Source organism: Corvus moneduloides, chromosome 20, assembly GCF_009650955.1.
Source record: "Corvus moneduloides isolate bCorMon1 chromosome 20, bCorMon1.pri, whole genome shotgun sequence".
NCBI lineage: Eukaryota > Metazoa > Chordata > Aves > Passeriformes > Corvidae > Corvus > Corvus moneduloides.
Window position 1 is genome coordinate 5152166 of NC_045495.1, and position 17019 is coordinate 5169184.

Genomic DNA, 17019 nt, shown 5'->3' on the forward strand with positions numbered 1-17019 from the left:
TAAATACATTAATTCCCACAATGGCCCTACAGAGGTTTATTAGCACGAGCTAGGCTGGAGTTTCACAGCTCAATTTATCTTCAGCAAGGCCCTGACAGCAAACTGGGTGCTGAGGGTGTTTTGTTAATGAATTATCCTGGATACCTGAGGAGGTAGAAGGAGCCCTGTGATTGCTGTGTCAGCTTGGTGGCCTCAGGTGTCTCCTAAGTTGCCCAAGGAATGTGATGCTCTGGAGGATTCACGGCCAAGCTGCTGCTCTGTCTCCTCTGGGAGTGTTTATTCCAAGCTGCCCATGAGGAATGACTGCCCAGAGATTCCAAAGAAGGGGGGAAATGGGAGCTTTCCTCCAAAAATCCATGCCTGTGAGTTGTGTGCCAGTTAAATCCAGAGCTACCCCAAATCCAGAGCTGTCATTTGGTGTTGGCAGCTGCTTCTCTTGCGTTTGTACAGCCACAGCATTTTTTGGAAGCAGCCCTGTCTGGGACCAAGGTGATGCCTCAGTAACAAGCTTTACCCACCTAAAAAACCCCAAATTACTCCTGTCTTGCAGCCTTTGAGCACCAAAGCAGCATCTCAGTGTCAAATAAAGCCCAGAGTACCCCTGTGAATGAGTGACAACCATTTAACAGCATGGCTAAAAAGAGCCAGGGGTTCATCCTGACTTCATCCATTTATTCCTGTAACTTCTTGTGGGATTTCTGCTGTGGCTTTAAATAAGCAAAGTTAAGGAGATAAAGGGGGAATGGGGACAACTTCAGGACAGCTGGGTTTTTCTAATTTTGAGCTGCTTTCAGTATTGCTCCACATTAGTTTTATTCCCTTGGAGCGTGCACAGGATTTCTGCCAGCCAGGAAAAGGGAATTTCTCACTGGGGTTCTATCCTTTCCCCCCTGAGAGGGATTTAGCTGGTACCCACTGGAACAGATTGATTCTCTTGTACAAAGTGCCTTTTCACCCTGCTGATGAGCCAAAAAATCTCCTGAATCCCCGGGTCAGAGTGGCCCTGGGCTTGTTCTGGGGGAGGCTTTGCTCTCCTGTCCCTGGGGAACCAAGCAAACAAACCCCAAAGAGGATTTCATCCAAATATTCCTGTGGCTATTCTGAGCCAGCTCGTGGAAATAAGGGGGGGATTTATGTTAACAAACAGCTGGAAAAACTCTGAGCCCTGCCATAAAAGTTGGCAACAGAACGGCCCCAAATCTCAGGAGGAAAATTTTAACCATTACACAAATCCCTCTGGGCTTTAGTGGGGGATCAGTTACACCCACTGGGTTTCATCCTCACATTTTACAAGGCTGTTCCGTAGGGGAAAACACTGATTTTTTTCCCCCCCCAGCTGGGATTTTGCCCAATGTAACACCAGGATTGGGAATAGAGCCCTTCACTAAGCTCCTGCTCACACATTGGCAGGATGCTGATTTATCCACGCTCACGCTGAGCTAAAAGCTCTCTCCTGTGGAATCAGATCAGAAAATGTCATAAACAGGAATATTGATGTTTAGATCAAAGGGAATGAAAAGAAAGGGGTTTCCTCCTGGTTTCAGTTCATGGCACTGCTCTCAAGCACTGCACAAATCATGACAGGAGGCACTGATGTGTCGTGTACTGAAGGGAAATTGGGATGTTCAGCCCAATTTCTTGCAGGGAATAGCTCAGGGACAATGAAGAGGCAGCCCCAGAGAGTGAGGAATTACAGCCAGAAATTTATGAAGACACCTGGTGAGAAAACTATTTACGAAAATGTCAACGAAACATTGTTGGATATAATGAGTCACCCAAAAAAACCAAAAAAAAGGTAAAATCCTGAGATAAAAGATTTGTTCTGAAATAATGGTGGTAGCAAGGGTAAGTGTTAAAGAGCTTTTTCAAAATCCCTGCTCCAAATGATGGCAGTCAAACACTGGAATAGAGATTTAGGAAAGGAAGGAATACAAACAAATGTGAATTCAGTAATAGTGGTGAGTAAAGGGTTGAGAATCCCCACCCTCAGAGGAGGAATCAAGAGAAAAAATTACAATTATTTAGCTTAAAGAGGGACTGTGACTGAGATAGATAAGAATATACTGTATATTGAATATCCTGTATTATTTTATACATATATGAAATATATCCATATAATGAGGATGAATAAAACAGAGGAGATGAGAATGAAATGCTCTTTTTTCATCCCTCTTAATGCAGGATCTGAGGACACCTCCTGATGCTGAAAGACTGAATTCCCAGGGGATAAAAGGAGCTCAAATTAACCTCCAGCCATGGGATATCCCTGAGATCAAGGGCTTTGTGGGAGGTCCCAAGTGGACAGGGCACTGCTGTGGTTGAGAACATCTGAAGTCATGGTAAGATTTTTTTTAAAATAATTTTAAATTGGCTGGGGAGTAACTGAATGTGAGGAGCAATCAGAATTCTGCAGTTCACCCAAATGGAGTGTCACCCCACAGAGCAGAGTCACCCAACAATGTCACCCAAGAGCAGTGTCACCCCAACACACAGTGTCACCCAGCCCTTGCTGCCTGAAGCCACCCTGTCACCCCCGTGCTGGCTTCATGGCTGGACTCACTGACCTGAGAGGGTTTTCCATCTGTGCTGCTTGGATGATCCCAAAGAAATGCCACCCATCCCCATCCCACTGCTCCATCCTCATCCCACTGCTCCATCCCCATCCCACTGCTCCATCCCCATCCCCATCCCACTGCTCCATCCCCATCCCACTGCTCCATCCTCATCCCACTGCTCCATCCCATCCCCATCCCACTGCTCCATCCCCATCCCCATCCCACTGCTCCATCCTCAACCCACTGCTCCATCCCCATCCCCATCCCACTGCTCCATCCTCATCCCACTGCTCCATCCCCATCCCACTGCTCCATCCTCATCCCACTGCTCCATCCCCATCCCCATCCCACTGCTCCATCCTCATCCCACTGCTCCATCCCCATCCCCATCCCACTGCTCCATCTCCATCCCACTGCTCCATCCCATCCCCATCCCACTGCTCCATCCCCACCCCACTGCTCCATCCCCATCCCACTGCTCCATCCCCATCCCCATCCCACTGCTCCATCCCCACCCCACTGCTCCATCCCCATCCCACTGTCCCCTGCACCCCCCATCCCCAGCTGTGCCACAGCCCCTCAGTGTCCCCGTGGCATTCAGTGAAAGGACCCAATTAAACCTTTAAACACCACGAGCTCCTCAGGAAATGGATTAAATGGATTTCTGTTATCCCCTTGATCAATATCTCCAGCAGGGCCAATTAAGCAGCTCATTTGCATGCAGCACATCCAGCTCCAGGAGCCTGGATTGGGATGTGCAGGGAAGGGAAAGGTTCTTGCTCTGTTTTAGAACCGTCATTTCCCACCTCCCCCACAACTTGTTTTTAATTTCCTGCTAAACAAAATGCTAAAAATAAGTACCTGGGAGCCGTCAAAATGCTCTGCTATAATTGTAATTCTATTTCATTTAGTGCAAAAGAAAAGTAAATATCTTGCTGCTGGAGAACTCCATTTTCCTATCCCATACCCCCAAAATAAAATGTATTTATGTCATCCTCCCTACCATACAATTTGCTCCCAAACATCTGTTTTTATATAGAAACTGCTGGAATTTTTCCAACAAACTCTACTCCAGTGGAATAAGAAGCTGCAGCTGACACCCTGTTAGGAACCTGCATTTGCAGGAGAGGCAATTTGCACAAATGCCCAGAGAAAAACAATCAGGAATTTAAAGGCAAACAGTGCTGGGCTTATTTCTTCTGGAAATGACTCCCTGGAAAAGAGTTGGCCCAAAAAAAGGATTTGTGTTGTAATAAATGTTTTCCATAAAACAAGCAGCATTTTCCTCAAATTCTAACACAGGAGGGAAGGAAAAAAAGCTGGAAAGACTCTTGGAAAGGGATTTTTATGACTGGATAGGTACAAAAATACCCAAATCATATTGGATTTAGATGAGCAACTTGCCACTAGGGAGAGAGGAAGCTGGGCTGGTTGGGAAAAGGACCTTTAAATCCATTTGCAGCCCTCACTGTCCAAAGGGAAGAGGCCACAGGAAAAGAAATTCCTAATAATTTGCTCTTAAAAACACACAACAGGCTGCCAGTATGTTTAAAAAAGCAGAAGAAGAGGAGGAAAAGGAAAAGGGAGAGGGATGGGATGGAGAACAGCAGTGCTGGCCAGGGCTCCAGCCTTTTTCTGGAAAAGCAGGATGGAGTTTTCTCTAAAATCCTTCATTCCAGCCTCTCCCTTTGGTTTTGTTGCTGCTTTGTTTGATTTTTGGAAGGAATGACCTCGTTAATGGGGGTGAATGTGACCCCAAAAGTGAGGGGGAGAGTGTGGCTGCTCCTGCTCTGTCTCCTCACCACAAATTGCAGAGAAAAATGAGTTTTGTCGTGTCTATTTGCAGATGAATGGGGCTGGTGTTAATTATCTCCATCCCATTCCAGAGCCCGGGGAGTTTTGGGATGGGGGAAACACCCAGACAACAGCCAGGCTTGAGAGGCAACGCCTCTGATTCACCTCTGCCCACCAAAATCCTCTCCCAGCCCTCAAGTCTGCCCCTGGTGTCGTCAAACAACAACAACAACAACAAAAAAATCAGGGAAAAATTGTGGAGAGCTCCAGGCCCTCGGTGAAGGTTTGAGGTTCACACTTAGCAGAGGCTGTCTGTGTTTCCTGCTCCTTGAAATAACTTGAATTCCATTAATACAAAGGGGAAAACCCCAGGATTTTTGGGGGTGGGGACGTGTTAGGAGAGAAGCTTCAACCCTGATCCTCCAGCCCAGTTTTCTCATCAGAAAGCAGCCCGAAGAAATGAAAAAAAAAACCAAAAAAACCCTCTCCCAACTGCTCTTCCTGCAATTAGAGAGTGATCAGCTGCCAAAATGTGTGCCTGAGGTTCGGCTTTCCCTAAACTGTTTATTTTATTGGAGCACAGATCACATTTGGAAGAGTTTAGGCAGGCTGAGGTCCCCTCCTGCTCTGATGAGGGCCAGAGCACAGAGGCAGCCGCCAGCCCAGCTCCCAGGGTCCTGCTTGTCCCTCTCACTCCTTGGGAAGGGATTTTTTTCCAGAGCCAGGAGCTGCCATCGCCCCCAATTTTTCCCTTTTCCCCCTCTGATCCTTGGCAGGTCCCTATTCCAAGCCAAATCCTGCAATTCCCACCAAAATCCCAACAGCTCTGGTGTCCAAAGTGAAGCCCAGCATGGATCCTGCCACGCTCAGGGATGGATCAGAGGGAAAACTCCAGCTCCTGCTCCAGCCTGAGTGTGGGCACAGCTGGTTTTGTGGGGGACAGGGACCCATGGGATGGATTTGTGATGTCCCATGTGGGGCTGGTGGCCTCCAACCACATCCAGGGGGCCAGGAAGCCCCCCCAGAGCACAGAACATCCCAAAGAACATCCAGGGATTTGTGCTGGAGGACCTGCACAGCCAGAAGGTCTGGGCTGCAGCAGCCAAAGGAAGAGGAGATGGACACAATGAGGCAGCCAAGAGTCTCTCACCTGATGTTTGGCCAGTTTTTAATCACAGTTTCCACATCTATCAAGCCAAAAAAGCCCTGTTTCGCCTGGTTTTCGATGCACAGATGTAATGTTGGCCAGGAAAATCCTGCTCCTGCAGCCATCCTGCCTCCCTGCAGGGCCCCACGGTGCTCCCAGAGGGAAGGATGGGATCCTTGGGATCAGGCAGCCTTGGGATAACCAGCCCTGAGCAGTGTGGGGCAGCTCCCTCACACCCTCCCCGCCCTGGTGTTGGGAATTCCAACCCTGGGATGCATCTGCTTCACATTAACACAAAATTGGGTCCCCCTCAGCCCAGAACAGAGCCACCATTGTACCCTCAGCTCTCCTCCAGTGAGGAATAACAGGATCCAACCTGACCCACTGTCACTTCCCTGCTCCTGTCTCCAAAAGAAAAAGGGATTTTTGGGTGGCTTTTTCATATTCTGTCCCAACTAGAGGATTTCTCAGTGCCCCTCTCCTCCTCTGTCGCTGCAGCAGCGGTTGAACCTGATTTTTTGGCATCCTGTGGGTTCCTTTTCCTGTTAGGCAGAGTTTTTGGGGCAGTTATTTCATTTTGAGAGCCCCTTCCCTGAGCTCAGGGGCAGCAGAAAGAGGCAGCAGCCATTCTTGCAAAGGCAAACAAAGGGAAAAAAAACAGGGAACAAGGAACAGCTTGAGCTGCCCAAAGCAAACTCCCTCTTCCCCCAGCACTCCATTGCTCTTGGCAGGTTATTCCCTGCTAATGGGGGGGATTTCAGCCTCCAGCTCCCCCCAAAGATGAAAACAGAGCTGAGAGCAGAGCTGCCAAGTGGGTATAACAGAGCAGGAATGTGATCCTCTGCTCCTCACAGCCGAACCCTGCCCAGCACCCCCAGTCCCCACGGCACGGCAAATTCTGCTGGACAAGCAGGAAAACCACAAAAACCTTCCCTGGATTTTCCCTGTTTGCCTCCTCTGCTCCAACACAGGCCCTCCAAATGCAAATATTTTGCCTTTTTCTCTGCTCTCTGCACCTATCAGCGATGAGGGTTTGTGTCACTGTGCTCCGAGCTGGCTCTTCAGCTGTTCAGAAAGATCAGCCCAACAACAAATCTTCCCGAGTTATTTGTCCGTATTATGTCAACACACACATTTTTCCCCCCCTCAAGTCTCCAGCTCATCGTCTTTGGGATAAGGAGCCCCATTTGAGCACTCAGGGTGACCCAGCAGCTAATTAAAGAAGGGAATGCAGGAGAAGTGGCTCCAGATGGGCATTTCTGCCAGGCCAGGAGCTGCCAAGGAATAATCCTCATTCCCTAGAGCACTGAGAGGAGTGACCTTCAGCACAGGAGGGTGGATTCATCCCAAAAAACCACTCCCCCAGCTCCCCAGTCTGGCCTTAATCCTGGACAAAGGGAGAGTAAAACACCTGGAAGAACATATTGCTGGACAAAAGGCATCAGCCTTGGGGCTGAATGACTCGTTTGTCAGGCACTGGGATGTGTCAAAACACAGGCTGGCAAGGCCTGGAAAAACTGGGAGCTGGGCAGGGGCTTTGCACTTTTTCCTGGAGCCCCTTTTGAGATGCAAAAGAACCTTCTGTGCTTCAAATGCTCTAGAGGGGTATTTTTTCTCCACTCCACCTCCCAGGAGCCAAGGGGTGTGTGAGGATGAAGGGTCGGAGTGGAAGGGGATGAGCCCAGTCCGTGTCACCCATGGGGACTCTGAGGGGACACACAGAAATCCCTGGTTATGCCACAACCCCCCCTCCCCCGCCGCTGTCGCTGTCCCCATTTGCAGCAAAAATAAAATTTGTTGTTTTAAAGCGTTATTTCCATTCCAAGAGAGCAGCAGCAGCAGCAGTGGGAGGTGGGAATTCACCCCCGAGTCCAAGTGATGGATGAGCTCACTAAACACCTTCATTCACCAGCCCTGGCAGCCTGAAAGGGCTTGGAAAAGAAAATAAATGTAAAGAGCGCCGTTCAAAGCTTCATCATCGAGCTTGATTGTCTTAATTGGGAAATATAGCCCGGGGTGACAGCCAGGCTGGGCTGGCTGGGATTAAATGGGCACCGCTGCTGGGGGAGCGATGCCTTTCCCCCATGGAGCAGCATCCAGGCCCCAGGCAAGGCACCAAATTGCCCCTCACCACCTTAAAAAAAGGAGTCAGTGGCTGTTTGAGACAAGACAAATCATCACAGAGTGTCTGGACGACTTCCAAGGTGGGGAGATGAATTCTTTTAGCAGCTGATTCCCTCGTTTAATAACAATTTCTACGGGTTGATTCCCCGCTCCGCAGCCCGAGTAGCAGGGATGGATTTAAATAATCCCCGCCATGTGTCAATAGAAAATCTCATTTCCACTCTGCCCAGAAGCAGAGGAGTAATTATTGCAAAAAAAGAAATTTAAAAGTCCACACTCTTCACACTCAAAGGCCTTTTCTGATCAGGCACAAGACCAAAAAACACATTTAAGGGAGCACCAGCACCCAAGTGCAAGGAGGTGGGAGGGGAGCAATGGCAGCAGGATGGATGTTCCCTCTGAGGGGAGGAAAACCACCACATTATCCCTTGGTTCAGCTGCAGGACGGGAGAGGAAAGAGGAGAAGAAGGGTGGCCTGAAAACGAGGTTTTAAATCCCAGGTAGTGCCTGTGACCATCCGAAGCTTTTAAGGCTGCAGCAAAAGTGTGAGGGACAAGTCAGTGGGGAGGGGTGTCCTGCTGCTCCAAATCACCTCATCCCACCCTCAGGTCCTTCCTGCTTTATTTTCCAGCATTTCTGGCTGTCAGGAACAGCAAAAGCAATCCAAGCCTTTGTCAGGGTCAATGTTCATCAGTGTGGGGGGAAATGGGGCTTTGCAGTTTAGGTCAATTGTTTTCAGTTCTGGGGCAAACCCAGACAAGAAGCAGGGGAAGGGCTCGTTTTACACGTTGAGTCCCTTCGATGTGACAGCCCTGTGCCACTACCCGGGTGGCATTTCCGTGCCCATGAATTATTTACAGTTCAGCTTCAGAAGTAGGTCTTGGTTAATGCCAGCTCCTGGCTGGGCAAGGTGTGCCAGGAGCTGCAGCCTCTCCATGCTCAGGGATAACCTCTCCAGCCAAACTCAGCTGGAAAAAGAACTCATTTCCACCCCAAACCTGCTGGTCCGGTGGCCAAATAGCTCTCAGTGGCAAGGAGAGATTTCAGCACCTGCTCACCCTCCCTGCTTGGTGTGGTTTGCTCAGGTTTTCCAGGAAACAGGGGGCAGATCCCAGAGTTCCTGCTCCAACAGGCACAGGAAAAATCAGATTTTGCCAGAATATCATCAACAATAACTCCCTGGTGAAAGGAATGAGAGACTTGTCTTTACAAACAAGCTCTGGGCCTGCTGGTTGATGAAATTAGCACTGAGAGATAAACAATGAGAAGGGTTCCACTGACTGATGAATGGAAGGGGATTTGTCTCTACAAATGGACTGTAGGTCTGCTGATAAATGAAATGGGATATTGAGAGATGAAAGAAACAATGGGAAAACCATAAAATTCAGTAAGAGCTAACAATAAAGGGGGGGTTATACATGAGAAGGGAACCTTAGGTATTAGGTGTTCTGGGAAGCCTGTACCTCTGGAGTACCTCAGCCAATGGGGAAAGAGAGGGAAATGCAGCTGGGAAATTGGGATAAAAAGGAGGCTGCACCCTCCAAAAATCTGAGAGAACCCAGGGGAAACACCCCATGGCCTCTCCCTTTATTTGAATAAAGTAACAGCACTCCTCTGTCTCCTTTTTGGACATAAACCTCTGGTGTTGGTGGATTAATTCTCCTGACACTGGAATGATTTAAAGGATACCTGGAGGCATTTAAAAGATGTGGAGATGTGCACTAGGCTTAGTGGTGGACTTGATGTCAGAAGGTTTTTCCAACCTTAATGATCCCACTATAGTGGCAGCTCCTTTCATTGCCACCAGCCACACGTTGCAGGACTATTTCTCAACCACAGCCCTCACAAATCTTTCCTCCCCTGGATTTGCAGCATTCCACCTTTCCCTCCACACCAGGCATTTCATTTGTTCACAGCTTAGCCTTGTTTTCCTCGTGCCAAAGGTCTCTGACTCTCTAAATTCAACAAGAAGCGTTTTCCTTCCCAGCCTCTGGAGCCTGAACTGTGCTGTTTCATGGCCTGTCCTGAATTCTCCCTGCTTTTGGACCCTTCAGCATCACCCAGGAGGGAGAACCGGGTGGAAAAGGAATTCCTTGGGTTTGTTTCCAGCCTCTATTTTGCTGTAACATCAGCACACTGGGAGCAGCTCAGGACATCCCCATGCACTGCCAGGTCCATCCCTCCCTGCCTGACACCCCCTCCCCAGTCCAGGGATAAAGTGCAAACCAGGGGCACCCTGACACCCTGGATTTATACCCCACGAGCCTGAAAAGAGAATTATTTAACTCTAAAGCCTCTTAGTGCTGTACATTGACTTTAACATGACAGAGATATCTTTTTTTTTTTTTTTTTGATTCCTCTCTCATTCAGGAGCATCCATCTCCAGCTGGATGAAATCCTTCCCTTCTTCCCACTCAGCCTGTCCTGGCTGATTGCTGGCCTGTTCCCCCTCTCCCCTCCAACACCACACCCCATTCCCACCAGGATGAAACATTTCACCGTGGTTTTTGAATGGTCACAAACCCCTGGAGCTGCCAGAGGGGATGTTTACACATTAAACAGCATTTTTGGAGAAGAGATGCATTGGGATTTCTACACAGCAAGGAGGAGCGAGTGTGGTGATGCATGCCTGGCTCCAGGCAGCTGCATCCCAGCTTCAGATGGTTGGGATTTTCCCTTTTTTCTGGGAAGCAACCTGCCCACCCCACTCAAACCCATCTGCTGGGGTTCCACAAAAAATCCCAAATCCCAGCCAGGCACCTTGGTGCATGCAAAAGACCAGCCCAAAATGTTGCTCCCGTTCAGATATGTTGGAAAATGGATTTTCCACAAAGCAAAGGAGCAGTTTGGGAGTCCCACAGACCATCAGAGCACAAACACAGCAGGCACTGTGCTCCCTGCCAGGCACGTGCCAAAGGGAATAAATCCAAGGAGCAGCATCATGTGGAGGAGCACTGGGAAGAGAACAACTGACAGGGCAAATTAGGGTCTGTTCCCATCCCAGCCATAAGAGAAAGAGAAAAGTCACATCTTGAGTAGCTATAAAAAGTCCAGAGACTCCCGGACTGGCAGATGGAGGAAGTGCCCCACGGCCATGGAGGAGAGTGAGGTGAGGAGGACAGAGGTGATGAAAAGGGCATTCCTGGGATAAAATTACCCATGTCCAACTATTTCTCCTTGTTGATACCTCAAAAAGTTCCTTTTTCCCCCCTCTTTGTGTGCCCTGAACCCCATCAAAGCTCCTCATTTACTGTGTGGGGTGTGTGGGGAAGAGCTAAACCCCACAGCCCTGCTGAGACCAGCCCCCTCCTGCTGTTCAGCACCACAAATTTCCAAATGTTTCTGCCAAAGCAGAGAAAATATTCCCAATTTATTAAACTGGCTGAGCCCTGTGTGAAGCAGCCCAAACCAAAGATGTCTCCCAAAGGTTTTCCATTCTCTCTCTCTCCCAAAAATCTTAGCTCCCTTCTGGGTCACTCCAGGTCTTCCCATCGCATTAAGTCATTTATTAGAGAGGATTACTCAGTGCCTGTGGTTAACCCTCCCCATTCCCAGTTATCACTGGGATTTAAATGCTGAATTTCAAGAGTAAACAGATTAAATCCTAATTTCCAGCCCTCAATCCCAAAAGGAGGGTAGGACATGCTCAGAGGTGGCCTCTCATGTGCTTGTCAGGGCAATTAACAGGAATAACCTGTTAAGCACAAATCTTTCTGTGCTGCAGGAACACCGAGGGGAAAGCTCTGCTCCACCCCGGCACGGGCAGACAGGGGCTGGAATTTAGTGTCCATCCTGGGAATGAATTGAGCCACCAAACCAGGAATTTATCTTCTGAGGACAAGGATTTATGGGCTCAGTGACCACACAGGCTGCAGCCCTCAGCCGTGGTGATGTGACCCAGCCAAAATCAGCTGGTCCATCCTGGCCAGGAGCAGCTCTTGACCCTCACCCACCTCCTCCTGTGGGATGCAGGACCCACCTCTAAGCCAGGGCTGAGCATCCCACTGCTTCCCAACCTCGCTTCCCAACCTGAAAAACCACCAGGAGCCAGAGCTTTGCTCTTTTCCATGCCCAGAGTTTCAGGCCACGCTGGAAAGAGCAGGGAAGTTTGGGAATCGCCCGTTTTCCATTGCAAAAGGTGGAAAGCTGCACCAGCACCCCAGATCACAGCAGCCAGCCTGAGTTCTGCAGCATTTGTAGCATCCTCTGTCCCCTCTGCTCCATGGAACGTGGGGACAATGACATTCCATGGACACAGGGAGAAGGGATCACCCACACACTCATCCCAAAGGCTCCAGCTCCCACATTCCCTGCTCTCCTGCAGCAGCTCCCAGCACACACAGAAATGGGATTTTAATGACCAGGAGACCCTGCTCCAGCCTCCTCCCACCGCCTGGATTTGTGCTGGATGCTCTGAAGGAACCATTTGTTGCAGGAGCTCCGACTTCTCCTCTTGCTCGCCCACCAGCTGCCACAGCAGAGGAGGATCCCTAGCCACAAACATTCCCTTTCTGTTTTCCAAAGGGCTTCTCCCACCATGAAAACTCTTTTAAAAAAAGATTTTTTCCTTTGTAAAGCAATGCAAGCAGGCACTGCCAACGTGAAAACCCAGCACCCAGCATTCCTTCAATATTTTGTGCCCCCGATGAAATCAGGAGTGGGATGGTAAAAGATCATTCCTGCGATCAAAACGACGCGGTTCTGCCTCTAAATTCATCACTAAATCCAAACAACTTCTGCTCTAACAGGTCTTTGTACCTGGATGCCAAATGCCATGGAGAACATCCAACCCTCAGGTTAAATCTGGGGTTAAACCCCAGGGTTAAACCTGCCAGGGTTAAATCCACCAGAGTTAAATCTGGGGTTAACCCCAACCAGGGGTTAAATCTGCCACAGCCTCATGGAGCCTCAACATTTCCAGAAGCTGTCCCAAATTATTAATTTTCCTGCTATTTTTGAGGTGATTTCTAATGATTTCACATCAGAGAGTGCTGAGAGAGCCACAGGGAGTTCAGGCTGAGTCCCAGGTGTCACCAGCAGAGAGGACAAGTGGCAAAGAAAAGAGAGTGGGCTGGAGCTAAGGAAAACCACCTGGGAAACCCATGAGAAGTGGGAAAAGGATCTTCCCATGTGCCAGCACTGGGGGGTTTGCATGAGTGAGGGCTGGGAGCTGTGAAACAAAAAATGGGGTTAGAAAGTGCCACGTTGGCTCACCCTGGTGCGGACATTTGGGGGTTTCTCTGCTTATTGCACAGCAGCAACAGAGTTCAAAAATCCACGAATTTAGTCCAGATTGACCCCATTTAATTCCATTTAAACTGAGCTGCTTCACCTTAAATCCTTCCCCGCTTCGTGCAGGGGCACGGCCAGGAATTGTGTGCAAAAAAGAAAAAAAAGGGGCTTATCTGATGTAAATTTGGAATTACAACGTGAATATTTGATATTCCTTCAGCTGGTACCCGCTGCTCCATCCTCCCTGCTGCATTCCTGGCTCATTCCTACCGCAGCCGGGAAAGGAATATCCCCGCAGGGTGGGAAAGCCACGGAGGGCGTTTCCCCAGGGAAACACCTCCTCCCTCCCAGCCCGTGCTCTCAGCAATTCCGGGAGCTTTGATTCCCGGCTTCGTTCTTGTGAAGCTGACGGCAGCAGGAGCAGGGAGATTCCAGGAGCGGAGAGATTCCAGGAGCTAATTCCACCCTGGAATCGTGTCCCTAGGCAGAGCCAGGCGCAGGGAAATGACTTTAGCAGGCTGGCTTCATCCTGCTGCTGCTGGCTTTCCCTGATTTTCATCCCTGGATGTTTAATGTATTCCGAGGGAGGCGCGGAGACAGTGAGGGAGAGCCAGACAGATTTATAATGTGCCAAAAAAATAAGGTCATTTGGCAGAGGTTTGGGGGCTCTGATGCCAGGCAGCAGAGCAGAGCCCTAGGAGTGTCTGCCTGGATTTAGCACACCCAGGCTGGACGGGATTCCTGGGAGGAGATGGGATTGGGATTGTCCAGCCAAAAAATCAGCTCCGTCCTCTGTCCCCATCCTCCTCCTCCTCCTGCTGCTGCTCTGCTTCCCATTATCCCCTGCAATGGATATGGTGGGTGTGGGATGAAGGGAAGCGATTTTCCCTGGAGGAGATACACAAAAAAGGGTGGATCCCCAATATTGGGGAGTTCCTGCAACATCTGGCAGCAGGGCCGAGTCAGGGCAATGCCAACACATGGGAATGGGAGCTCATGATTCCCTTGGGACCAGCACAGGGCACTTGAAAACCCCAACCCCAACTATAAAATCCCTGTATTGAGGCATTTAGACCTTAGCAAAAGGCTGACTTCAACTTCCAGCAAAGGGTTCAGCTCACGGCCACCTCCTAAAAGAGCATCCAAACCAGAAATCCAGGAAAATCCCACCCTCCAAAGCCTGGCTGGGGCAGAACCAGCAGCCAGCATCCCACGTTGGCAGCCCTGAGGTCACTTCCATGTGGTCAGGGCTCGTTGACAGCCGAAACCTCATCCCGAAACCTCATCCCTGCTCTTAAAGCCTTGGAAAACCTCAGCTATTTCCCGGCTGCTCCAAGGAAAGGCTGCAGATAAAGCCTTGCAAATCTCGGGCATGAGGCTGTGCTCACACCGCTGCTCATCCCAGGCCGGGGATTAAGGACAGCGATTGGTAACTAAAGACAGAGGGACACGAAGCAGGGCACGGAATTTTTTCCATTTTCAAGGATTTCGTGCGGTTTTCGGGGCTGAAGAGAGCTCCCCGATGCAGCAGCAGTGTGACTTTAACAATGCCCTGATGGGGTGATAAGGGATGAGCATTTCCTGTTCTAGTTAAGAGGAAACCCCTGGAGGGTAATGAGCTGCTGGGTCATTACCAGCTCCGTGTGCCCTGGGACACAGCCCGGGAGCTCCAACACTCCCCCAGTTTCTGCTGCTTTATTGGAAACTGCAAATTTTAGCCATAATCCACCTTAAAAACCACCCAAAATGTGGTTATCATTGATAATGAAAGACATTTCTCCATGTTTTGGTCTCTCAGGACAGCACTTTGTAAGGCTGCTGAGCCAGAGCCCTGGAAAATATGCTCCTAATCCTGTTTGGCCACGCAATCCTTTATTTCCTTGTGTCTTTTCCCCTCCTGTGACCACGTTCCTCCCCTCTCCTTCTCTATTCCAGTTTTTTTTCAATGGATTAATTCCCACTACAACTCCATTACAACCAAAACTCTCCTGGGACCACGAGCCAGCATCTGGATCCAAATCCTGACTCTCCCAGACTGCAGCTCCCTTTTTATTTCTCACTTCCTTAAGCAAAAATAATAAATATATAATGCCTAACATCAGGAAAACAAGCAGTCCTTTCCATTCCCATCAGCCTCATCCACAGGTTTCTCAGCTCTGTGGATCCAGGATGACACCAGCTGGGAATGCTTTGCTGAGGAGCTGGATGAGGAGGGGATTTGGGGTTCTTTTCCCCCTATTTTTAACAACAAAATTCCTTCTGTGCAAACTGCAAGCCACGGTATGCCTGGTGACACGTGCCTGGACATTAATTACCAGTTAATTAGGAGCTCTTGGAGCAGTTTGGGAGACAAGGGATGTTTGGAGGATGGATGGCTCAAGGTTTTCCAGACCATTCCTCCTCCCCGGGCACTGAAGTGCTGCTCTCCTCTGCAACAGGGAAAAGAAGATGGGAATAGAGGAAAACACCTCTGGAGGGGCATGAAGGAACCAGAAGTGGGGAAAATGCTGGTGAGATTGGAGAGGAAGGAGGATTTTGGAGGTCATGCCAAGCTGAGAGGTTGTGACACCCCATCTCCCTCCCAGCTTTGAGCACTTCCCTTCATCCCACTGGATTTGTTCCTCCTGTCGTGCAGGGAGCAGCAGGCAGCTCCCACATTTGCCAAAACCATCATGGAAAACCCCTCTTCCCACTGTCCCCAGCCCTTGTTGCCCCTGAGAGGTGGCAAGGGCAGCTTGGGGACAGTGACTGAGCGGGGACTCACCAGGACTGCGGCTTCCTCTTCATGATGCCCTGGCGTCTCCACTGCGAGTGGGGGCTCAGGTGGTAGGTGAGCTGCCTGCAGAGCTTCTCCATGGCTCCCAGGGAGTCCCCTTCCTGAAAAAACATGGAATGGACACCGGGTGAGGGCTCTGCAGCATTGCCACCACACCCAGGAGATGCTCCAACCATGGAGTGGCTCCAGCTGGGAGCTGGGAAGCCTGAAAGGAGCACCCTCAAAACTGTCTAGGAAGGGGAAAAAAAACCCCTCTGATTGCTCAGATACTGCAGGTATATGAATTTTTTTTTTAATTTTTTTTTTTTATTCCTCCATTATCATTTGACACCATGCAACAGCTTCCAGCACTAAAATTCGACAGAGATTGATTAAATTTGATTAAATACCCATCCATTACCACCAAAAACTGCTTCCCAGAGGTATAGTGAGCTGGTGGAGTCTTGGGAAGAGAAAATCTCACAATATTTAATTGTTAGGAAAAATAAAAGCTTGAAGAAAAACTGTCTGCTCAATTTTGACTCAAATTTCCAGCCCAAGGGATACTGGCTTGGAAAACTTGAACTCTGCAAGTTTCTAAGGATTTGGGTGTACAGAGTTTGGGTCCTAAACCAGAAATATTTTATATTTAATTTCTAATTTTATATATTATGATATATCTATTTTTTAAGAATGTATAAGTTTAATTTAATTATTTTAAAATCAAAATAAAATGAAACATAATCCTCAGTATCCAGACCGTTCAATCATGTTTCATTTCAGGATTTTCATACACATAATATGACATCCAATAATTCAAACCACCCATCCTGCTGTGCTTCTCCTGCTCTCTGAAAGGTCACAAGCAGAGATGAACCTGACTGAAAGATCAATGCTGACAAAAAGAAGATCCCAGATGTGACAATTTGTGCTGCCTGCCTGGTTTTATCAAACTGCTGCATCATTAGGGAAGACACAGGAATTAAATAGAAAACCCTACAATAAACAGTCACCCTGGGCTGTTCATCCACAAGGATTTTCTGGGAAAATCCAGGCAGGAATGCTGAGGAAGGAATGCTGCATCTCCTCTGCCTGGACAGCCAATTATTGCTGCCTTCACATCCTCCCTGAGAGCTCAGGTTTTGCAGCCTCATTTATGCAATTTATGCAATTTTCTCCCCCCCTCACCTCCGAGTCAGTGGAGCGGGACCGCCCCTATAAAGACATCATAAATATTGAATTACCAGGGAGCAACTGGGATTTTGACAAATCACTTGGGGGTATACAGGGAAACAATTACAGCAGGGTAAAAAAAAAACCCCACAACAACCACAGAACCAGGACATCTCTGCAGATGGCTGGAGCAGAAATATCACCTCAGGATTTGTGGGATTTGACTGCACTCTAAGAAC

General features: G+C 49.0%; 1 protein-coding gene and 1 long non-coding RNA gene across 7 annotated transcripts in view; one reads left to right on the plus strand and one right to left on the minus strand.

The window, feature by feature from the left end:
- The window catches only part of LOC116453789, a 29632-nt gene extending 14010 nt beyond the window's left edge, over positions 1–15622 (plus strand). For 3 of the 6 annotated variants that reach the window (XR_004243934.1, XR_004243933.1, XR_004243930.1), the window contains 2 exons: positions 2182–2339; positions 3595–4584. This is a non-coding gene — a long non-coding RNA (uncharacterized LOC116453789). Of the gene's footprint in view, positions 1–2181; positions 2340–3594; positions 4585–5125; positions 5141–9990 lie in introns of those variants that run through there. The other 3 variants (XR_004243932.1, XR_004243935.1, XR_004243931.1) reach the window with 3 other exon arrangements.
- The window catches only part of LRRC75A (leucine rich repeat containing 75A), a 64679-nt gene that overhangs the window by 1572 nt on the left and 46088 nt on the right, over positions 1–17019 (minus strand). The window contains exon 3 of the mRNA XM_032129596.1: positions 15617–15729. Coding sequence (XP_031985487.1) covers positions 15617–15729 — 113 coding nt within the window. The remainder of the gene's footprint in view (positions 1–15616; positions 15730–17019) is intronic.